Source organism: Apostichopus japonicus, chromosome 15 (assembly GCF_037975245.1).
Source record: "Apostichopus japonicus isolate 1M-3 chromosome 15, ASM3797524v1, whole genome shotgun sequence".
In the NCBI taxonomy this organism is placed as follows: Eukaryota; Metazoa; Echinodermata; class Holothuroidea; order Aspidochirotida; family Stichopodidae; genus Apostichopus; species Apostichopus japonicus.
This window is the reverse complement of record NC_092575.1, coordinates 1,940,452-1,960,590: the sequence shown is the minus strand read 5'-3', so window position 1 is coordinate 1,960,590 and position 20,139 is coordinate 1,940,452. Positions and strand designations below refer to the sequence as shown.

Sequence of the window (20,139 nt, the reverse complement as noted above, 5' to 3'; positions counted from 1 at the left end):
GCTTTGCATTGTTATATGTGTGAGTTGAGACAGTGCCTTCAATATAGTTGGTTGATTTAACGACAGTTTTATTTGACAACCACCCCCCCCCCCTCTCCTCAAGGACAGTTTATCACCCTCTCCTCGTCGGACTTCAGGTCAGATTATCATTTAGCACGTATGTAATCATAAAATGATAACCACCGTCAGTCGCTTGTTTTAACAAGATCACACGGTGTCATATATTATGACAGATGATACTGGATTTGTAATAGAAATATGAAGATTACTAATGATTAGCGTACCATTTTAACTAATATAGTTCATGGTATCGTCATATATAGGACTAGATAGAGCCGAGTGCCGACCTAAGCCGCAATATAATATTAGTATTTGTTGCTGAATCTGAATGATCTTCGAAATATAAAACTTGATTAACATGTTTGACCTTTGACCACACTTGATCATATCCACTTGCCCGCATAACATAAATGTTCTGCATAATACATTTGCCTTAAACTCCAGAAGTTTCAAAGTAGGATAAGTATTCGACATCTAATAGTGGGCTGTGAATGAGTTGAATGGTTTGCCTGAGAAACTTGTACTTGCAAGTATATAATGTGAATGGGTTTAAGATTGCTTTGGACAAGCACTTTAGGCATTGCAATCGGGTCTGGTTTTTTGTGTCTTCTGTTTTTTTTCCTCTCCTAATTGGTCCTGGATAGGGACTTGAGAGTCCTTCCTGATTCTTTTTTTTTTCTACTAAACTAAACTAAAGTATGAGTTTCGACTTGATGCAGGGAAACGACATTTGTTTTAATGCCGTGTTAGTACAAATGGCGCGCCATACAGCACAGACCGTTGACCTGACACACCTGCCGCCGAAGGCCTTACTACTTGTGGTGTAGGGAATACATGAAGTTTATCGAAATAACACATTGCAGCTCGACTTCTTTATTGTTAAAACATACAAAAAGTTTCTTGTACCTTATATTCTAATTTTATTTTCAAAGTAATTCACTTTTCTTACATTAACTCTGCAAATTAATCTAACATCGTAAACCACTTTTACCCATTATGGGGATAGGCCATTTTAATGTTAATATGGTCTACCGGACAATTTGAAAATGTAAACACAATACACTGTATAGTGCCCACATAAATTTGACAGTAACTACCATAACGTAGATTAGTCCAGTACACAATAGCCGTCTATCCTAACGGTTAACAGTTACACGTACAACAACAAAACCCAATTTGGTAATCGGTAGAAGTCTCTGAAGTGCACCCGGTAGATCAGTTAAATATTCAAATAAAATGGATGAAGGGACATTTAGAAATACACCAACCGTCCACCCTATGGAAAGAAGAAAGAAATTAATGGAGGCTGATGCCAATGCCAGCATCTTTAACCTGGACGAACAAGAGAATCGTGACCTATTGCTGAGCATGTCAAGAAAGAGGAGTGAAGGCCGTTTGCCATTGCGGAATTTTAACCGGAGTGGTAAAAGGAATTTAAAAGAAGCTGCTGGGCGAAAGCTTCGTGGAGTAAAGAGAGCATGGGGATCGTTTAAATCGGTAAGCTATGTGACAGTTGGAACTTTGGGTCCCAATGCAGATTTCTTACAAAGGCCACACCCAGACACTCTTATTTATAAATTTTAACATTGCCTTACGTTAGAATAGATTCAATCTTACTACTTAGAACCGACTAGTTTATGCCTAAGTCTACAGTTACCTACCCAATAATAACACTAATGCTTAAATCAGCTTGGCGCCTAAAGTTAGTCTGTACTGTTATGCTCAATAACATTTAAATGTTATTGTTAACCTCATATTGGCTATATTAAGACGAAAGAGACAACATTGTACTTGTAGGCCTAACTTAATGAAAGGCCTAGACAAGGCGTACAAGAATAAGAGTTGCCGTTGTTCAAAATGATCAGCAAAATTACAAATTAACCTCTACTTCCACCTTAAGTTGGGTCAGCATGCTATCCTAACCAGGTTATCAACACCATTCCCTACCATACTTAGCTGTGGCAGAGACACTAAACGGCAAGGCTTGTAGCCTAGATATAATGTATAATGTATAAAGCATGTCCTTGTTTGGAGGTCTTGGTCTTGGGCAGAGATGGTGTAATGACAGTATTTTAAATTGTTCTTTTATTCAGAGGGCCATTCCCGGCAACAGGTGGAAGCCATCATCACAACAACAGTGGGCTGCAAATTTGGCAACACCGCACACCCCATCGACAAGGAAAAACCAAATCAACTCCCCACTAACGCCTTCCACATTGCGAAACAGTCGCTGCAACGGTAAAAGTCCAAGGTGGATGATCTACAGGGACTTCAATAATGTCACCCCCGGATCAATTTTTGACTCCCCATACAGCAAAAGTTGCAGGAGATCTGCGAGGATAGCGGGCAAGCAGAAAACCCCTGTCAGAATGAAACCCGGGTCACCAAGAACTCCCGTTTCAAGGTTAGAATCAATGTCACGTAAACTGGTTACATACATGTAGTACTCTAGTCAATATATACTGTATGTATATAAATGAATTCCTGAAGAAAAACATAAGCTTTTGGAATTTTTTATGAATGATTTGCCAGCCCTCTCAATGAGGCCACTTAAAAGGTTTCAAAGGGCAAAGTATAATGTAGTAACCTTTGACAGCACAAAGCGCATTTAATTCATTGTTATACAGTACTGGTAAATCTGTACACAGTGTACTAGAAAGTGTAGTTTTCATATTTTCTCTTCCTCCTCCCTCGCCCCACAACTCCCCCATTTGCTAACAGGGTCAGTGATGCACCAAGTTGTGCGGAGATTGCGAGTCCTGAGGACTGTGAGGAGACTAGTTCCATGAGCATTGATGCATCAGCGGCCTTCCAAGAGGTCATTAACAGGATGGAGGCACTGAACCAAGGGATGGCTACATTTGAGAAAATGAGTTCAAGTCTAATGGATAGCATCAAGGCCAATGAGAGGTAAATCCCATAGATTACTGCACAGTAATCCCATAGAGTAGGCAATTGTACAGTGAATACCATAGATTACTGTTCAATTAATTCCATAGAGTACTGTACAGTTAATCCCATAGAGTAATTAACAGTTAATCCCATAGAGTACCCATGTTCGGTTAATCCCATAGAGTACTTCACAGTTAATCCCATAGAGTACTGTATAGTTAAAGATGATTTGCAACAGACTTCAGTAGTTATTAAGTGGTATGTGAATGTCAGAAACAATTTTTGTTTTTAAATGAAGAAAGCCTCCCTTTCTTCTTCCTCTCCCCATATCTTTACCACCCTTTTACAATTCACATGAAGTGAGGAAAATTATGACCATTGTTAATATGAAGAAAAATTTTCACTCTCATATCTTCCAGTTAGATCCTCTTTAACCCATTCAGTAGGTTCTCATTAGTTATCGAAATTAAGAATAAGACTACAAGACAGACATTGACAACCCCCTATCTTTTTTATCACCTCTCCCCCCCCCCCTCCCCTCATCTCCACCATATGAGTTAAAATGGTGCTTAATGAGTATCTCTGTGGAAGCTACAGTATGTACTTCTCCCAATGATAGATATTTTCCATCCTACCACAGCCACAACGAGACCACTGCAGATGATGAATGTGATGATGACAAGCCAACAAAGTCATTAAAAAGGCAGACTTCCAGCTTTTTGAGAAGAAGTCTAAGGCTGCAGTCATCGTAGAAAAAGAAAGGTCGGATGCCCCCGAAATATATTCAGGAAGCTGAACAGGTATTCGCTCTTTCTGCCAGTTAAGAAAGATTGTCATTTTTTTCCTGTGGTATGACAAGCTTAGTAGTAATAATCAGGGTTTTAAAGCCCAGGTAGAGGGTTTCATGAATTTTAGAAGCTAAAATATTAAACGATACAAATTTGGAGAAAATAGAGTGGAGAAGTAGTGGTAGACATGTACTGTAACATGTAATCATTAATGACAACAATTAGTAGCTTTACAATGAAACGTATTGTTTTAAATTAATTTTAAATATGGTTTTGGTGCATTTTTCTCCAGGTATCTTCTCTTTGTTTCATTATAAAAGTGCTGGACAACTTTAAAATTCATTCATTTTTGATAGTATGCATGCAGGGTTAAGGTACATTATGTAGGTTTCAATTTTTGGTGGAATATTCAAAACTGAAAGGTGAAAACTTTGAACTTTGCTGCCATTTGGAAAATATGTGAATTGAACTTTTTATTTTGGGTTTGTGCTACAAGAGTGTTAAATATTGTAATAGATTTTTATGTAGGCTTAATATGTTTTGGAACATTTGAAGTATTCCATTAAATAATACTTACTGTAATAAAATTTAACATAAGAAATATTCCTACTGTAGGTGTGCAATCTGAGGTTAAGATCAGTACAATTTTTTTATTTGTATAAAAATGTATTATTTTATTTACTCTGAGGGTCTTTGTGTTATATTTTGCTGTACGTGAGTATGTGAAGAATGTTAGAAACTACTGTAGGCCTGTGTCAGCTTTGGAGTACATGGTGCCCTTAATATGTTCATCTACTTCAAGGTATGAATGAGTGTGTACAGTATAATTTGAGCCACTGGTATGTTTATTTAAATGTGCAATAAGGAACTATTAGCCTAGGATGGGCTGATTTTTGTTTAACCTGTCGTTCGATGTGTCTATGTACACTGGAGAGTCCTAAAATGTGACTTTGAGGAGCAAAATCTACTGCATGTTTTCTTCGAGCCAAGGAGGAATAATTTTGTTAATATCTTGTGAACAAATATGAAGGTTCTAGAAGACTGGCAGTACACTGTAAAAGACATAGTTTTCAATTATAACAATTAACAAGGAGCTTGGTGTACTACTTGTTTTCTGTGTTGAATGAATTATATAAATAGAAAAACGAACTTTAGTGTGCTAGACTAAAACAGATTAATTTTCATTTGAAATCAGTGTTTAGCAAATGGAGATACCAAAAAGAACAAACACGCAGAGAACAATCTGAGATGTAGATGGCAAAGAATAAAGTGAACTTTCAGACAATCTCTCAAGATGATAATAATAATAATCATCATAATGATAATAATGGGTGGGACAGCCAATACATGACATCGAAACAGCGGCTGTGTGATACAAAGTGACTGCATTGGTAAGATTGCTACCAGCTGAGTATGTGAAGAAAGTGGCAGGCAATTCTGAAATTTGTCTTTTGAAAATGCACAAAATCTGAATGCTAACTTATCCTCTGGATAATGTTGGTGTCTCTTGTTTATCTTCAGTTCACATTTTCACCGAAACAATTTGACAAATTCTACCTGTGAGGGAGACAGACTATTGTCAATTTATGTACGTTTATATTACATATTTACAGGGTTTTCTTGATGTGACTCGAGAGTGTACACAAACCAATACCCAGTAACCTCACACACACCCTTCCCCCCCCCCTCCAACCCCCTTCTCAACCAAGTGTTTGTTAACATGTTTGTTAACATTGCCTGACTGTAAGTTTGAAATAAAGTATTCAAGTCAGTGATGTTTTAATATTGGAATTTACAAAGAACAATTTTGCTTCAAGAAATATGTCTTCGGTTAGCCCGGTCCGAAACACGTAAAATTAAGTTCAATAAGCTATAAATAGATATGTAGTGTAGAAAGTAAGAAAAAATGAACATTTCAGTCTATATACTGAGAAAATAATTCACTGCAAAATTGCATTCATTAGTGATACATGAATATGCCATACTAGAGTAATACTTCTTGAACTTTAGTCTTTGTTAAGCGTGGATCTTAAAATGTACTTGGAAAAATCATTCATCTATAGCTAGGCAAGTTGTTCATGAAGGAAACAAGTCTTAAGCATTGGCCACGGTAATATTTCAGTAAGCTTCCAGTAGTAAGTAGCTTCAAAATATGTAAACGATTTATAAAACATTGTTTATAATGCACGTGTATGTACTGTATTTTTAGTGGGTGTCACAGAACGCAGCTATTAGGTTTTCATCTTTCCTCAATTTTCTTCTTTTTCAAAATTGGCATAAGAGGCTGTTTTAGTCTTATTTCCTATTTGTTTATTACCAGTTTCCAAGTTAATATTCAAATTTCAAATGAGACATTTTGCTCAGTTTAAACCAAAACTTTTCTCTGTAAATAATATGAAATTTTTTCAGGAGTAAAAAGATAGTAAATTTCATTCACAATTTGGTGATGCTTTGTTGGACAAATAAGGGAGAAAGCTGTTAAATATTGGTAAGTGTCTGAGGTCAAATGTCAAGGGGAGGGAGGGAGGGGAGGGGAAGGAATGGGATGGGAGAGTACATTTGCAGTATGTGATATTCAGTGTATAGAGATTTTATATTCAATGAAATTTTTCATCAAGGCAGTGGTCAAAGAGTTAATATATCAGAGAGAACCATGGGTGTCAGTTAATTAAATTTGTGAGGCACCAGTAGTTAGATTAATGATAATATATCAAAGCAGATTCTGGAAGTTGGGAGGTCAAATAAAGTGCATATAGAAAGATGGCGTTAGTATTCTAAGCAGATCTGCTATACGTGAAGGATTAAACAGTGGACTGTGCACTTTGAATGGTATGGCAGGGATTTGACTGTTATCTGATGGTAAAGTTAATTATTAACATAGCAATTTGAGTCAAAAGCAATGAAATAGAATTCCCCTGTTGAGTAAAAACAGCCAAGGAATTCCAAGGTTTCAGTGGTCAACAAAACATTAGATTATCATGGATTTTGAGAAATTTTTGACCTGTATTTGGAATATGAAAACTATGTGGTGGTAGATTTTAAAATAATAAATATTTTAGTATATCTACAGTCATTTTTACCGTTGAATCTCTCTTGTTATACTTTGTACTCTAGATATAAAGACGACATGACAATAAATGACTGATTGTTTGTTTGCTTAACTCTCAGTCCCGTCTGTAAGTGGAGATACAGTAAGCATGGAATGGTAGTTTGGTAGCAACATACTGTACATATCAGGCATGAGACTCTTCCGCGGAAACGCGGATTTCCGATTTTTTTTTTTTTTTCATTTTCGCGTTTTTTCTCCTAATTCGCGTTTTTTATTATTTTTTATTTATTTTTTTATTTTTATTTTTATTTTTTTTGGCGGAACATGCTGGACTGTGAAGGGAAGGAACACCGAATTTGACCAGTGGTGGAATCAAGAAGCACAAAGCAAGCAAAAAAGCCTTTTTTTGGTTCAAAAAAGCTAATGGATAAATTATACAAGCAGAAATTCCACACTTTTTTTGGCGAGTTACGTGATGTGATAGATTCCATCTAGAGTCCACCATTTTGCATCTAAGCCCTCCTTACCTGACAAAAAATTTCTAAAGGGAAGGGGGACACCCCCTCCCCTTAAACCCCTCCTCCAGGGCGGCGATAGATAAATTTCAGATTTTTTTCCCCCGGCTCGGTCTCATCCCAGACATATGCAGATACTGTTAGGATATGTGGGTTTGCTAGCAGCAATAGAACCCACGTTGTTGCTACCAACTTTTAACCATGCTTTTATACATCGGTAAATAATAACTTTGCAGAATTTGAGAAATTATATCATATCTTGAATACTATGATATATTAGTGCAGAAAAACTTTACTTTTTAAGGAGAAAGAGAGGGAGAGAGACATCGGCTCTGGGCCGGAGAAGGTTAGGATGGGGGGGGGGGGGGTGGGGGGTAATGATAGGGGAGGATAAACTATTGTTGATGCCTTGCTCTGGTTATGGTAATTACACAATTCATTCAGAAGTTCCAAAGCTAAATTACTGTAATAATGGGAAACTGACAGTGTAATAACTATTGTGATTGTGCAACCCATCAAAGGCAGAATTGCTATTAATAGTGTGTTTCTAACCAGTTTGCCATAATTCCTGGAGTCTCTTAATTTGAACATTGTTTAATGTATTCACTGCTAACATGAATTTAAATGTTAATGCTTATATTATATTCTGAATGATGTATATTAATTTTAGCATATATTCGTTATCAATTTCATTTCACTTTTACTATTATCAGCTGTCATTAATTCACAAACTATTTTCGTCCCACTTTGATCCGATATTCAATTGGAAGGATCACTTCTAATAATTTTGGTTTATATTTTATTCAAGTATTCAATATATCATAACCACCGCTTGCATGTAGAAAATTGCGCTACAGTGCAAATTTTTTGTTTTGGTATTTTTAATATGGGGGTCATAACTTGAGGTACTAATTAATCAGTACCTTGCAATGCTTGCCTGATCTATAATAAATAAATAAGAAACGAAGAAGTGACATTTGCATTTTTTTTCCTAGTAGTTTAGTGTCGTAATGTTGTCTGTGTGTCAGCTTTTCCTTAATCTGTTTTCTGATTTAATCCTTCCATCAGATTACTTACAGGGATAATCTGGTGGGCAGGTAATGTAACACTGTAAGTTTATCTTGAAGAAAAAATATATCCACACTGTTAGTCCAAAACCCCATCTCTTGGATTGATTTGGGGGGGGGGGGTAAGATGTGTTGTGCCCTTCCCATTGGGACACATTTGTTAAAATGCAGAGTGCCTAGATGCAAAATGGTGCTATATTTTACAACGTTTGAAATATTGTTGAAGAATTTGCAAGTGTTAACATTGTACCGCCAATACGATTTACATATTTAATGTACTGTACACTAGGATTTTTTAATACTTTGCCTGCCAGTTGGGTGGAAGGAGGAGAGGGATGAGGCAGCCTGACTCCTTTGTGGGGAGGGGGGTGGGTAAATCCCCCTTCAAAGAGGTGTTTTGGTTGTACTTCAAAAACATTTTGTATATTATTATTTATTTTTTTATCCCTTGGGAGTATCACCCCCTTCCAGAAGTGTACATCTAAGCCTCCCTGTTTGTGATATCATTTCTTTACTAAGGGCTATTATAATCTTCTTTTTGAGTTATCCTTGAAATGGTGACACACTTTGAACGTTTGCATGAGATCTCAAATCTTCATTATATTAGGGGTTTTTCTTGTGGTAATAATATTTACCTCTGTGGGTAATTGGTTTAATTATAAAGGTAAACAAAGTCTCTTTTTTTCCTGTTCAATGAATGACATTTCTTGATACATTCTACCAAATATCTCCAAATTTGAAATATTCATTTCTTTTGAGGTACCAAATGTAGTTTTGACTAAAATATTCATTCTACAGTAACGCAATCATGAATCTTCAGCCATCGGGATGTAACCAAGTTAGTAGTAGTTCTTGTAAAGGGGACTCTATGCAGTCCCAAGTAGCGGAGGGGTGGTGGTGGTAGAGAGGGGGGCGTCGGGATAGACAAATTATCACACTTTGAGAAAACCATCCGACATAAGTTTGGATTTCGAAGCTCTCTACAGTTGCCCTGCTCTCCATAAGGCTGTATTCTAGACAGTCTGCTTACGTTCTGTCCGGATCGTGTCACAGTGCCCCCCCCCCTCCCTTCCCGTCCCATCTCCATCTGCTCAAAGTATTTATGAGCACAACTTTGCGTTTGGATCTCCGAGTGCAATATTTTAACTCTAAAACTAATTTTCATTCTAAACGGGGAGATTCGTATTCAACAAACCCGCAGCCGGCCAATACCCGTAACTTATTCGTCAAGTAAGTTTATATTCCGTCTACACCAAAATGGTCCCGTGCCCCTCTTTAGTAACCTCAGTCTGAGAGGGGAGGGGGTGACACCCCACGTATGAAATCTTGTGCACGTCACTGACAAACATTCACCGAGCCTTCTATAGGCGCAGAAATAATGGAGATTACTGGAAATATTGAAGCAAATGAAAAGGCATTAAAAGTGATATATTTATTGATCAAATCAATAACATCTTTCCACAATGATCATTCACATACTGTCCTTTACCTTCCTTCATATCCCGGAAGGAATCAAAGGATAAAGGACGCATGCATGTCTCTCAATGTTAAAAAATCCTTCCATTTTTCGATACGAGTTCAAGGATAATGTATGATCATATAAATATATATATATATATATATATATATATATATATGATTTTAGTATATATTTATTACATACTAATAATATAGCATATTAGTGGATATATATATAGACACTTATATACTATATTCTAATATATTATTAATATATAATAAATATATCATCAGTGTGAATCGCAGTAGTGGGATATCAAATCTTTGTCTAAAAATGTGAAAGTATATTTCCTTATCCGTTTCTTACAAAATGAATATGCAACTACTACCCCAGGGGGTGCGGTATTTCAGTACCTAATTTTGCTGTAGTTGGGTGCAGGGAACCCAAAGAGATAACGAAGTCTACATGAAAATTATCTTATCAAGATAATCCGTCTCAGTGAATCAAACATTTCAGTGGATCTGATTGGCCGGTGACACTTTAATATGGTCTCAGCGGTCTCTTCTTCAGCCAATCAGAGATCTTCGCATTGGACTTAAAACGTTCGACAAACGCCTTGAGTACCTCCTGGTCTTTGAGATCGAACGTTCCTTCTTCCGTTTCTAAGACGGATGGAATGAAGTCGTAGATCATGTTGAATGCCATAACGTCGGCGAGAGTTATCTGTGAACATGCAAAAGAATACATGTACAATCATTATTTCGTGACGTCACTTGCACTTTGTACATGAGGATTATTTTAAGTATAGTCGACATGGCCTGAGATAAGGGGGTAAGTAGAAATTAAATAATTGCGATCATGCTTTTTTGCTATAATTTATTCTAAGTTTTAAGTGAAATAATCAGTAAAAGAAGTTCCTGTTCTTTAATCTTAAATGTCTCACCCCCTCCCCCCTCTCATTCATCCAATAGGCTACATCTAATGATGGCTGACGTAGTTTGAATGACAATTCGTGGTAAAATATATGGGGCAACTCATTGGCTAAAAGCAACATAAAGTTACGGCATAATTTAATCCTCGTATTAATTGGATCCATCGTAGGCAAATTAGGCCTGGACAACTCATCCCCTTGAATTACTTACACCGTCACCGACGAACCATCCGGTGCCATTTTTGTTCTTTTTCAGAAGTTTCTCCAAGTTGGCTGTCACCTTTAGAGCACCTTCCGTCTTAAACGTCTCCCTCAGCTCGCGCTTTACATGGGCAAAAGAAAGACGAACAAAATTGTAACACTAGCCGACGTAAACTATAATATTTGGTAATAACTGGCATCTTTAGGAACCATTATTTTAAAAAAGGCATTCCCTTCGCTAGAGATATGATACGGTCACATGGTACAGCAAAGCTTTCTCATGCAACTGGATATATATACTGGGACAGTGGCGTAGGAAGGTACTTTTGAGTGGGGGGCTGAAGACTGATGGCCGGCCTGGGGGAGGGGTCTAAGGGGAGGGGGTTTCCCCTCCCCTTTGGATTTTTTTGCATTTCCTGGTGGCCTCAGATGCAATTTGGTGCAATATAGCACACTTCAACACCCACTCCATTTTGTAAACTTAATTTTGTATTTGCACCTGGCCTTAGATGCAATTTGGTGCTCCTAATGAGATTTTTTTGGAAATGAAAAAGGGGTTTTCTGACTTGCGAACCGGGGGGGCGGAATGATACTTCCGCCCCTCCACATTTTTCACCGGGGGGGCTGGCGCCCCCAGCTCCCCCCCCCCGGTTCCTACGCCCTTGTACTGGGAAAAATTTGTTGGCCGTGTCAGTGAAATTTAAATATTCCAGTTGGAAAATATATTGTTTCTTCTTATCCCCAGCCTAGGTCGGTTACAGTTTTTTTCATTCGAAACGGCTACATGCAGAGGGCTAAATAAAGGAAGTACTTTTTACAAAAAATTTAAGTGTTCTCAAAAAACTATAAACAACCCTCTTAATTCCCCTTACCCCTCCCCCTGCCCCCATCACACCGTCGTTTGAACGAAAAAGGACAATTATTATGATAAATACCTTCTTCTCCTTTTCTGCTTCAATGATTCTGTACATTTCCTCCCAAAGATCATCGGCTGTTTCGCAGACGATGTCAATTAGGAACCTTTCATGGTCGTCCTTGCCATAGAACCCTGTTTCGGAATCAAATCAAAACATACGTCCTGATAATCGTCTCACAGTCTTCACGATCAATAAACAGCGGTGTGATATTAATATAAATACGTCCGTTCACGTCAAAGAACCCCGGTACAATTACGTCATCTGCACCCCTCCCACATCCCTTCCTTTTGCACTCTTCATTTGTCCTTACTTTAATTATCTTAAGAACCAATGCGCTATTTTCCCCTGACTCCTCCATACAGACTCGCCCGTGGCAACTAATCGCGCCGAGTCCCGGGCGGTAGCCACCCCACCCCCACACTACGTGAAATCGGTGTCATGTGACAGATATTTCACATTGAGATTTCACATCGAGAAAGTCATTTTAGTTGACTGATATTATATATATGATTGATATATATGAATATTTTTATATTTACCAAATGCTATGATCAAAACACTTCTACAATCGATTAAGTATAATAAGCCTGACGTAATTTCAATGAAAAGAAAACAAATTTGCGTGGGTCAGTCTGTGACGAAAAGTGACAAGGGGTTGTATGATTCCCTATAACAATAAATCCATACGTGTATCCTTTTATATCAAGCATTTTAATGGGTAGCCATGGTAACAAACCACCCATCCGTGCTATGAAGAAATAAGGTCACTTGATCGTTTGCGTCCAGGTGTCCGACAATCGCAACCCAGGCGTGAAACTCGAGTAACGACAAGCTGTAAGTTACCGTATCAGGTATACTATATTATGTAGGCTTGCCGCTCTACTTCTATGTATTGAGCACTTCTGCTCTAGGAAGTGAACAATCTTTGCCATGTATATATATATTGCAGTATTTTGCAAATAATTATGCAAACTTATTCGTAACATTTCTCAAGAGAATTGTATTGTATAGAACAAAATAAACTAAAACAACGTGAAATATTATGATATAGCAACAACGTGCTCAAAAGTGTCACCTACCGAATTTCCGTGATAGGTGTCTGCAGGCAGCACGGCTCTGAGGGTATTCTGTGCCATCGATTTCGAGAACAGGGAGCTGACCAAGTTCAATTTCTGTGGAGGTTAATAAGTTAGCGAATGCAAACGCTGGTAATGATATCCAATATTTTCTTGAACATGAGGCATTATTTCACGAATATGTTTTTTCTCTTGCGAAACTGATCTGGTGGTATAGCCGGGGTTGGGGGGGGGGGGGGGGGGGTTGAAGTGGCAGTTTGACAAATGGTCCCTCAATTCACTTCACCAATCGGCGCTTTCTGTTATAACACTCAGCATCGTCTGAGATCCGCCTCTCCCACGCCCCCCCCCCCCCGCTCAATGGCGGAGCGTCCATACAGTCAGGGGGAGGATGCCACCCCCCCCCCCCTGACGGACTCAAATGGACTGCTGGCGCCCTTTTCAGCTCTTTACCATTTTTTACTTATTCGCGATTATTGACATTTTTATTGCGCTCTCATCTACCTATCGACATTTGTCACAGTTTGTTGGTGTAATTTGGCGATGACACCTATTTATTCTTCGTTTTTCTGCAAATTAGCCAGGCCCGGAAAGGGTCATTTCCGGCGATCTAGGGGGTATCTTTACTCAAAAAGTTTCTGTACGCTACGCGCCAACGTGTGGTGGCGCTCCGCTTAGATAGGGTGCAGAGCCGTATATAGAGAGAGTTTGGCCAACTGGCGATTTGTGACGTCACACGCAAACCATGGGCATCAAAATAGGTCCAGTTGTCGTTACCAGTTGCGCGAAACACGAAAAACACCACACACAATATATAGCAGCTTTGCACACTGTGCTCGTTGCGAACAAACGAAGCGACTCAGAATGTCAGATTTTGACAGGCATACGAGGAACAAAATGGATATCAGGTAATGAATTAGAGTATGCGTTAGTTAATGACATTTACGTTTATCTTCACACCTGAAATGCATAGAAAACTAGCTGAAAACCTGTCATTACACTTGTTTTATTTTACGCCTCATACTACTAGTCCTACTTTAGTCATACAAACGAAAAGCACACATCACAGTCCTGGCTAGGCTAGATTACAGACGTACAACTATAGCATCAGGCCTACATTAATAGATCCTTCAATTAAATAAAGTAAGCCTACACATAAAATGACAATTTATGCTTCACTGATCTTTTCAGGTTTGCCAAAAAGTAGTTGTACCAGAGGTCATTGTATTAAACTCCAGAAGTTACATAGTAGGATTAATATTCGGCATAACTTTTTCTCTAAAGTCTAATACAACTTATACAAGGGTTGTGAATGGATGGAATGGTTTGCCTGAGAAGGTTGAATTGCAAGTAGTGTGAATGGGTTTAAAAATGCTTTGGATGAGTACATTAAGCATTGTAATTGGGTATGACATTTGATGTCCTTGGTTGTATTCCTCTCATATAGCCTTAGGGTCCTTAATGGAGACTTGAATGTCTCTCCTGGTCTTTTTTTCTACTAAACTAAACTATATACTTGAGTGTAGGAGTTAGCAATAGTTGGGAGTCTGTGGACAAACCTAAAACTGATATTGTGGTGTTAATTTCTCAGGAATGTACTTACTAGGCTATAGTAGGTGCAACAGATTGAATGGGTCTGTCGAGAAAAAAAAAACCCTGCAACAACTGAATACTGGTGTATGTTGTAGCTTATGTATTTTCCATTAACATATATACTATACGGTCATGTCCTTAATAAGGTTTTAATGGATCACACTGACATAGTGTGCCTACTTGTCAGTGTTGTCAACTGAGCACAGGGCTTATGACATCATTCAGTTTGTTATTATGCAGACAGCAAATGGCCATAATGATAATTATTAATTGTTACTTATTCTTCATACTGCCCTTACTGGCCTTACCTGAACAGTGATGTATAAAAACGCAAGAAGTCGTTAAGCTTTTCATTTAAGAATCGTTTCAGCCTGTCCTATTTCAAACATATGATTGGCAGGTTTCCACGTTACATAGCTTATCAAAATGGAGCTGTTCTGTAAAGCAAGAAAATCACACATATGCATGCATACAAACACACTCATATAACAATTTCTGAATATCTTTTCAGCTGCCCAAAGGTACTGGAATGCAAGCTCTGTTGGGCGAATTAAAAAACCCTCATTGTACTCTTTTATTATGGTCGGCGTAGCTGGAACCAGCAATGATGGTGATGTGGATTTGACAGTACCTAGACAAGAATTCAATAGCTGCTTTGTGTTGAAGTGGGTTCAACTTGCTCAATTCCATGACAGGATGACAACTAGACATCAGGATGAATTATCTGTTGCAGAGCTCTATAAACCAGGCAGTTGTTAAAACATCCATTGGGTGACCCTCACAGTCTACCAGGCACTGCATCGCAGAAGCAAAATGAAGTGTGTGTGATGCCTTCTTCTTATGAGAGTGGAATGGTATCAGTGTGGCCTCTGTCAATTTGGCTTCAAATCTTTGTTTTCTTGAAAGCTGAGAAGATCTTTCAGTGGTTTCACACTGACCTCTGTACTTGACAATTCATGTGTATTTGCCAGCTCAGGAGGAAGCCAGATTTTAATTACATGAACCAATGCTGACTTTTTTTTGGACATGTGGTACATCTGCAAGGAGGTGAAGGAAGCAGTTGGAGTTGCATGGATGTGGAATCTTTTTGATAGTCTGGCAGTCTTATCCACAGATTATGCCAAAGCTTCTCCACATTGCCACATTCAGAACTTATAACATTGATATACTTGAAAATTGCAGGAATCTAACGAAGCACCCATCAAGGGAATTTGTTTGTATAATTATTGAAAGCTGTGACCTTCTGATGTGACAGACTAATGTGAAATAAAGGGCAGTAGATTACCTTGTAAATTAACCTTGTTATTGTTTGATTGTATCTAATGTTTGCAAAATTTTAAGTTGCATGCTACCAATTGAAACATAATTCTTTCTCTATTAATGGGATATAAATACTTCTCCTTAAAGGATGTGAAGACTCCCGCACAAAGAAACGTCTCATGCCGGTTATCTGACCTAGTTTCGAATGCGGTGTAACAGAAGTGTTAGACACCACCGTTGATCCCAGAATAGACACACACAGCTTGCTACCATCTGTAAATAGACTTTAGTGTACAGTCAATACAAACATCACGGTCATTACCCACAACACAGTGCACATAGCAGCGTGGACATCTCAGGTCTAGATAACAGATAACAAGGTATCAGGTTTCATTACTGTCTGCATTTTGTAGCGACACAAAAAAAACTTCACTTGCAAGCAACGGAAAGTAAACGTTTTCAGAGCGCGGCATGCGGTTTAGGGCGAGTGTACCTTTAAATATACTGCATCGGTTGTTGTCACTTGATCATTTGCTTGTGTGTGAGCTAAACAGCTTAAATAATATCAGGCTTGGGGTAATCGTAATCGATTACAATCGATTACATTTTTTGAAGTAATCGTAATCGATTACTTTTGTGAAAATTACAAAGTAATCGTAATCGATTACAAGGGCAAAGTAATCATAATCGTATTACATTTATGATTACAGTGAAATTTGAATGAGAAGGGCAAAATCAGTAGAAATGATTAAAACAAATTCTTACTATTGGCTTTTAGTGTGACCAAAGAAGTGTTCCTGCTTCTAGAATTCTCTAGCACAATAAACTTACACTAAGAAGTACTGGGGATTTGATCACCATATTCAAGGATTTTTTATCATCTGAATTATTCTGTTCAATGCTGCCTCTCAGCGTTCACAATCCTTTTGCATACACAACTGGTTGACATTAGTTGACATGGTGTGCTGATTATAGAAAATTATTTCATTAGTATATTAAACACTTAACAAACAATAACAGTCAGGCTGACAAAATACACCCTTTAAATTCATTTAAGTAAGTAAATTTGATAAATAAATCCATTTGCCATGTTCAGTGGGCCACAAGGCTCAGGTGTAGCAGCTATTGAAAGCACATTGCTATTTATGTCAGTCTATTGTTCTCATTACCAGAGTTGACCACTTTTTGATGAAAATAATTTACTTTTACTTTGGCCTTCCATGTCCCATGTACTGTGGAATCATTGGAATGTCCCATTTCAAAGCTGTTTAGTTTTATTTTGGTGTTATAATGTAAAAGAGTTTTTAGTTTTGCTGCTATGCAGAAATTATTAGTTTACAAGATATAGTGTTGCATGAAAATCTTCATTTGTTTTACTTTAGTATTTGTCTGTTTACTCTTTGTCTGTTTAAATTGTATTTTTTACTGGACTTATGGGTTACACATCTTAAACGTGTTTAGGCATAAATGTGTAATGCCTGGTAGGAATTGTAGATATACTTCCACAATTTTGTCCGTATATACTGTAAATGCCCTTCCTTTGCCCTATTTCATTGCCCTATTTCCCGGCAGAGAGTTATATTAAACAGATATGCAGAGGATTGTGCAAGTAACCACAATGTAATCATGACTGTAATCACGATTACATTACAATGTAATCGTAATCGATTACTTCAACTTTAGGCTGTAATCGTAATCGTAATCATACATTCTGAAGTAATCGTAATCGATTACATTCAGATGTAATCGCCCCAAGCCTGAATAATATGTAAAAAAATAATACAAACTTTCAAATTGCCAGATATTTACTTGCTCAAAATCATTATCCAATCATGATTTGTTGCTATCCTTGAGTCCATTATTCAGATGATGAGGCAGATTCCCTTCAACTCTCCATGATGAAGGTAAAACCTTATATCTTAACCAACTGTCATTGAGTGTCCATTTGAAAGTTTCAAACAAACAAGTGCATTGATTAAAACAAAGACTTTATTGCTGTGGTTGCTGGAACTGGATTTCAGTCTAGTAGTCACTCACCAGGTTCGTCTTTATCACAGTCTGCTAACTGTGGCTTTTTATGTTAGGAGTTTTTCTTCAGAGCACATGTCACCTTTGATTTGTAAAAAAAGTCCTGAAATTCAGGGACTTAAAATTTACTGTCTAAAGATAATTTAAAAAGATTTTTTTTAACTTCACTCGTCAATGTGGGTGTCAATTAAGGGAATAAGGAGTTACTGATGCAATGACTTTCTGGCATAAGTGCATTTATAATGTGTTAAAACTTGAAAGGTGTATCATACTGCATCCCCCCCCCCCCCTCTTAATTTGCACTCCGTTGGAATGCACAGACAGTTTTGCTTATTAATGAAATACCAGTTAACACTAAATTTTAAAGTCTTCCTTTAAAACAGTCAAACGAAACCGTGCATTGTCTAAGCTAGGCCTACGCAATAGTTTGAACATTTCTTTATCAACATGTGGTGACAGGGCTCTTATAATTCAGTGACCAAGACAAGAGTGTAGGGTAGTCTTTGCAATAAGCATGACTATGGCTAGGCTACCAGTACCATAATTAGCCTTGGCCTAGTGGTCTTTGAAATGTAGCCTAGGCCCCTGCTACAGTACTTTGATAAATGATAGTTGACTGCATCCAAATTAAACCAAGGCCTAGGCTATACTTTTGAAGAAGAAAAAATTAGGCTGAATTCATGTTAGCCTAAAAAGGCTAGGCCAATGCTGACAATTAACACAAACCAAGATCATTTAACCATTTGGGCACTTGTTTATGGCATACTAAAAGGGTCTATATAATTAGGCCTGTATGTGTACACAACCCACAAGTTACCAATGAGTATAGACCTAGCCTAACTAGTTTAGGCCTAGGCTACTTTGTTTTCCTTAGGCCTAGTTTAATTGGGCCTTATACTGTGCCATATTATGTAATGTGCTATAACAGTTGTAGTAAAAGCAAGAATGGTCCAGGTCTAACTAAGCCCAGGCTTAACTTATGCTTCGGGCTTAACTAAGGATTAGGGATTTACGTGATGCCTAGAGGCTAGCCCACCCTTTTACATTAAACTAAAAGTGATACTTTTTTAGGCTAGGCATAGCCTAGGCATACAATAACTAGGAATTAGGATAACTATATGTGCGACTGAAACTGCCATGCCTATGATTAGGAGAGCTGGCATCATGAAATCGAATTTGTGGATCGTAAAACGAGAGAGAATAGCCATGAATGTAATTACAGAAACCAGTCTGAACGTAAAATTCTCGCATTGCTTGTACATTACTCGTATACACTAGGGCCTATGGCTAGTATGGGCCTAGGCTACACAGACTTTTTTCATTAGATCTCCATCTTGTTCTTTCTACTTCCAAAAAATTCCTCTTCGTTTATGGTCAGTAGGAAAATCAAACAACAATATCCATGTTCTGACCGATTGCAGCATCCCCAGCACCATTTCTTTCATAATTTCGTACTTTTTTCGTGTACACAAACGATAGTCTATACACTGTGAGTATGCGTGTCGCCTGCTATAAAGTTTTCAAGTGGACCTATTTTACCTCCCTGTGTGGCCGTTTTCCCTCTCGACCAATCCAAATCGGTTACATGGTTGGCCAAACTCTCTCTATATACGGCTCTGATAGGGTGGAAAGCGCCCCTATAGACCATTCTCGCCCCTCCTGACCAATACCCCTGGCTCCGCCACTTCCCCCCTCCCCACCTCCACCCTCCCCACCTCCACCCTCCCCATCTCCACCCTCCCCATCAGTTCCTTCATGTGTTAGGGAGATAATTGAATATGCAAGGGGCACGAAACGTTATGATCAGTTGGACATTTCTTATAAGAAAAAAAAAAATGTTTCAATTACAAATATAGAAACAGGATAATTTTTATTCATGAAAATTGCATTTTCTTAATAAGAAAAAGAAAGTATTCATACTGCAGGTGAATTTCTCCAAAGAGTGGGGATGTTTCCCTCTCCGCGGTACATTGCCTGACAATACCTTTGTGCCTTTATATGCATCTCAGATGAAATGGACCAAATACTTATAAAGCATAATAAATCCGATTTACTTACTTGGTTTAAGTTCAGTCCATTTCTCATTCTCAACCCTGCAGTCTTCGAACTCTGTACCGGAAAGTTGAAACAGGTACCGGATGGCCTCGGCCCTAGCCTTACAGTCAAAGTAAGATAGCTTAAAGGTAGGCATTGTTTCACTGTTATGTGGGTTCGATTGGAGAATTCTTCAAACCAGTGACTTGAATCTTGAATCGGTGCGTGACAAAGATTTAGTGAGCTAACCCAGATCGCGTACTGTTCTA

At 38.1% G+C, this 20,139-nt stretch overlaps 2 protein-coding genes and 2 long non-coding RNA genes across 4 annotated transcripts; 2 read left to right on the top strand and 2 right to left on the bottom strand.

The window, feature by feature from the left end:
- Positions 1 to 500: 500 nt before the first annotated feature.
- Positions 501 to 4,740, top strand: LOC139980806 (uncharacterized). Its single transcript, XM_071992750.1, has 4 exons — positions 501 to 1,557; positions 2,154 to 2,464; positions 2,782 to 2,970; positions 3,593 to 4,740. Exons 1-4 carry the CDS (start codon positions 1,297 to 1,299, stop codon positions 3,702 to 3,704), a joined length of 873 nt encoding a protein of 290 aa, XP_071848851.1. The 5' UTR covers positions 501 to 1,296; the 3' UTR covers positions 3,705 to 4,740.
- A 137-nt stretch (positions 4,741 to 4,877) lies between these two features.
- On the bottom strand, positions 4,878 to 20,139 carry LOC139980812 (S-crystallin SL11-like). The gene is made up of 5 exons (XM_071992757.1): positions 19,895 to 20,139; positions 12,959 to 13,051; positions 11,898 to 12,010; positions 10,973 to 11,083; positions 4,878 to 10,553 (listed from the first exon to the last, which is right to left on the bottom strand). The coding sequence occupies exons 1-5, from the start codon at positions 20,025 to 20,027 to the stop codon at positions 10,371 to 10,373; spliced, it is 633 nt and encodes a 210-aa protein (XP_071848858.1). The 5' UTR covers positions 20,028 to 20,139; the 3' UTR covers positions 4,878 to 10,370.
- Positions 13,060 to 16,886, top strand: LOC139980818 (uncharacterized). The gene is made up of 2 exons (XR_011797708.1): positions 13,060 to 13,863; positions 15,060 to 16,886. It is a non-coding gene; the product is annotated as an uncharacterized lncRNA (long non-coding RNA).
- Positions 13,977 to 19,369, bottom strand: LOC139980819 (uncharacterized). The gene is made up of 2 exons (XR_011797709.1): positions 19,150 to 19,369; positions 13,977 to 14,591 (listed from the first exon to the last, which is right to left on the bottom strand). It is a non-coding gene; the product is annotated as an uncharacterized lncRNA (long non-coding RNA).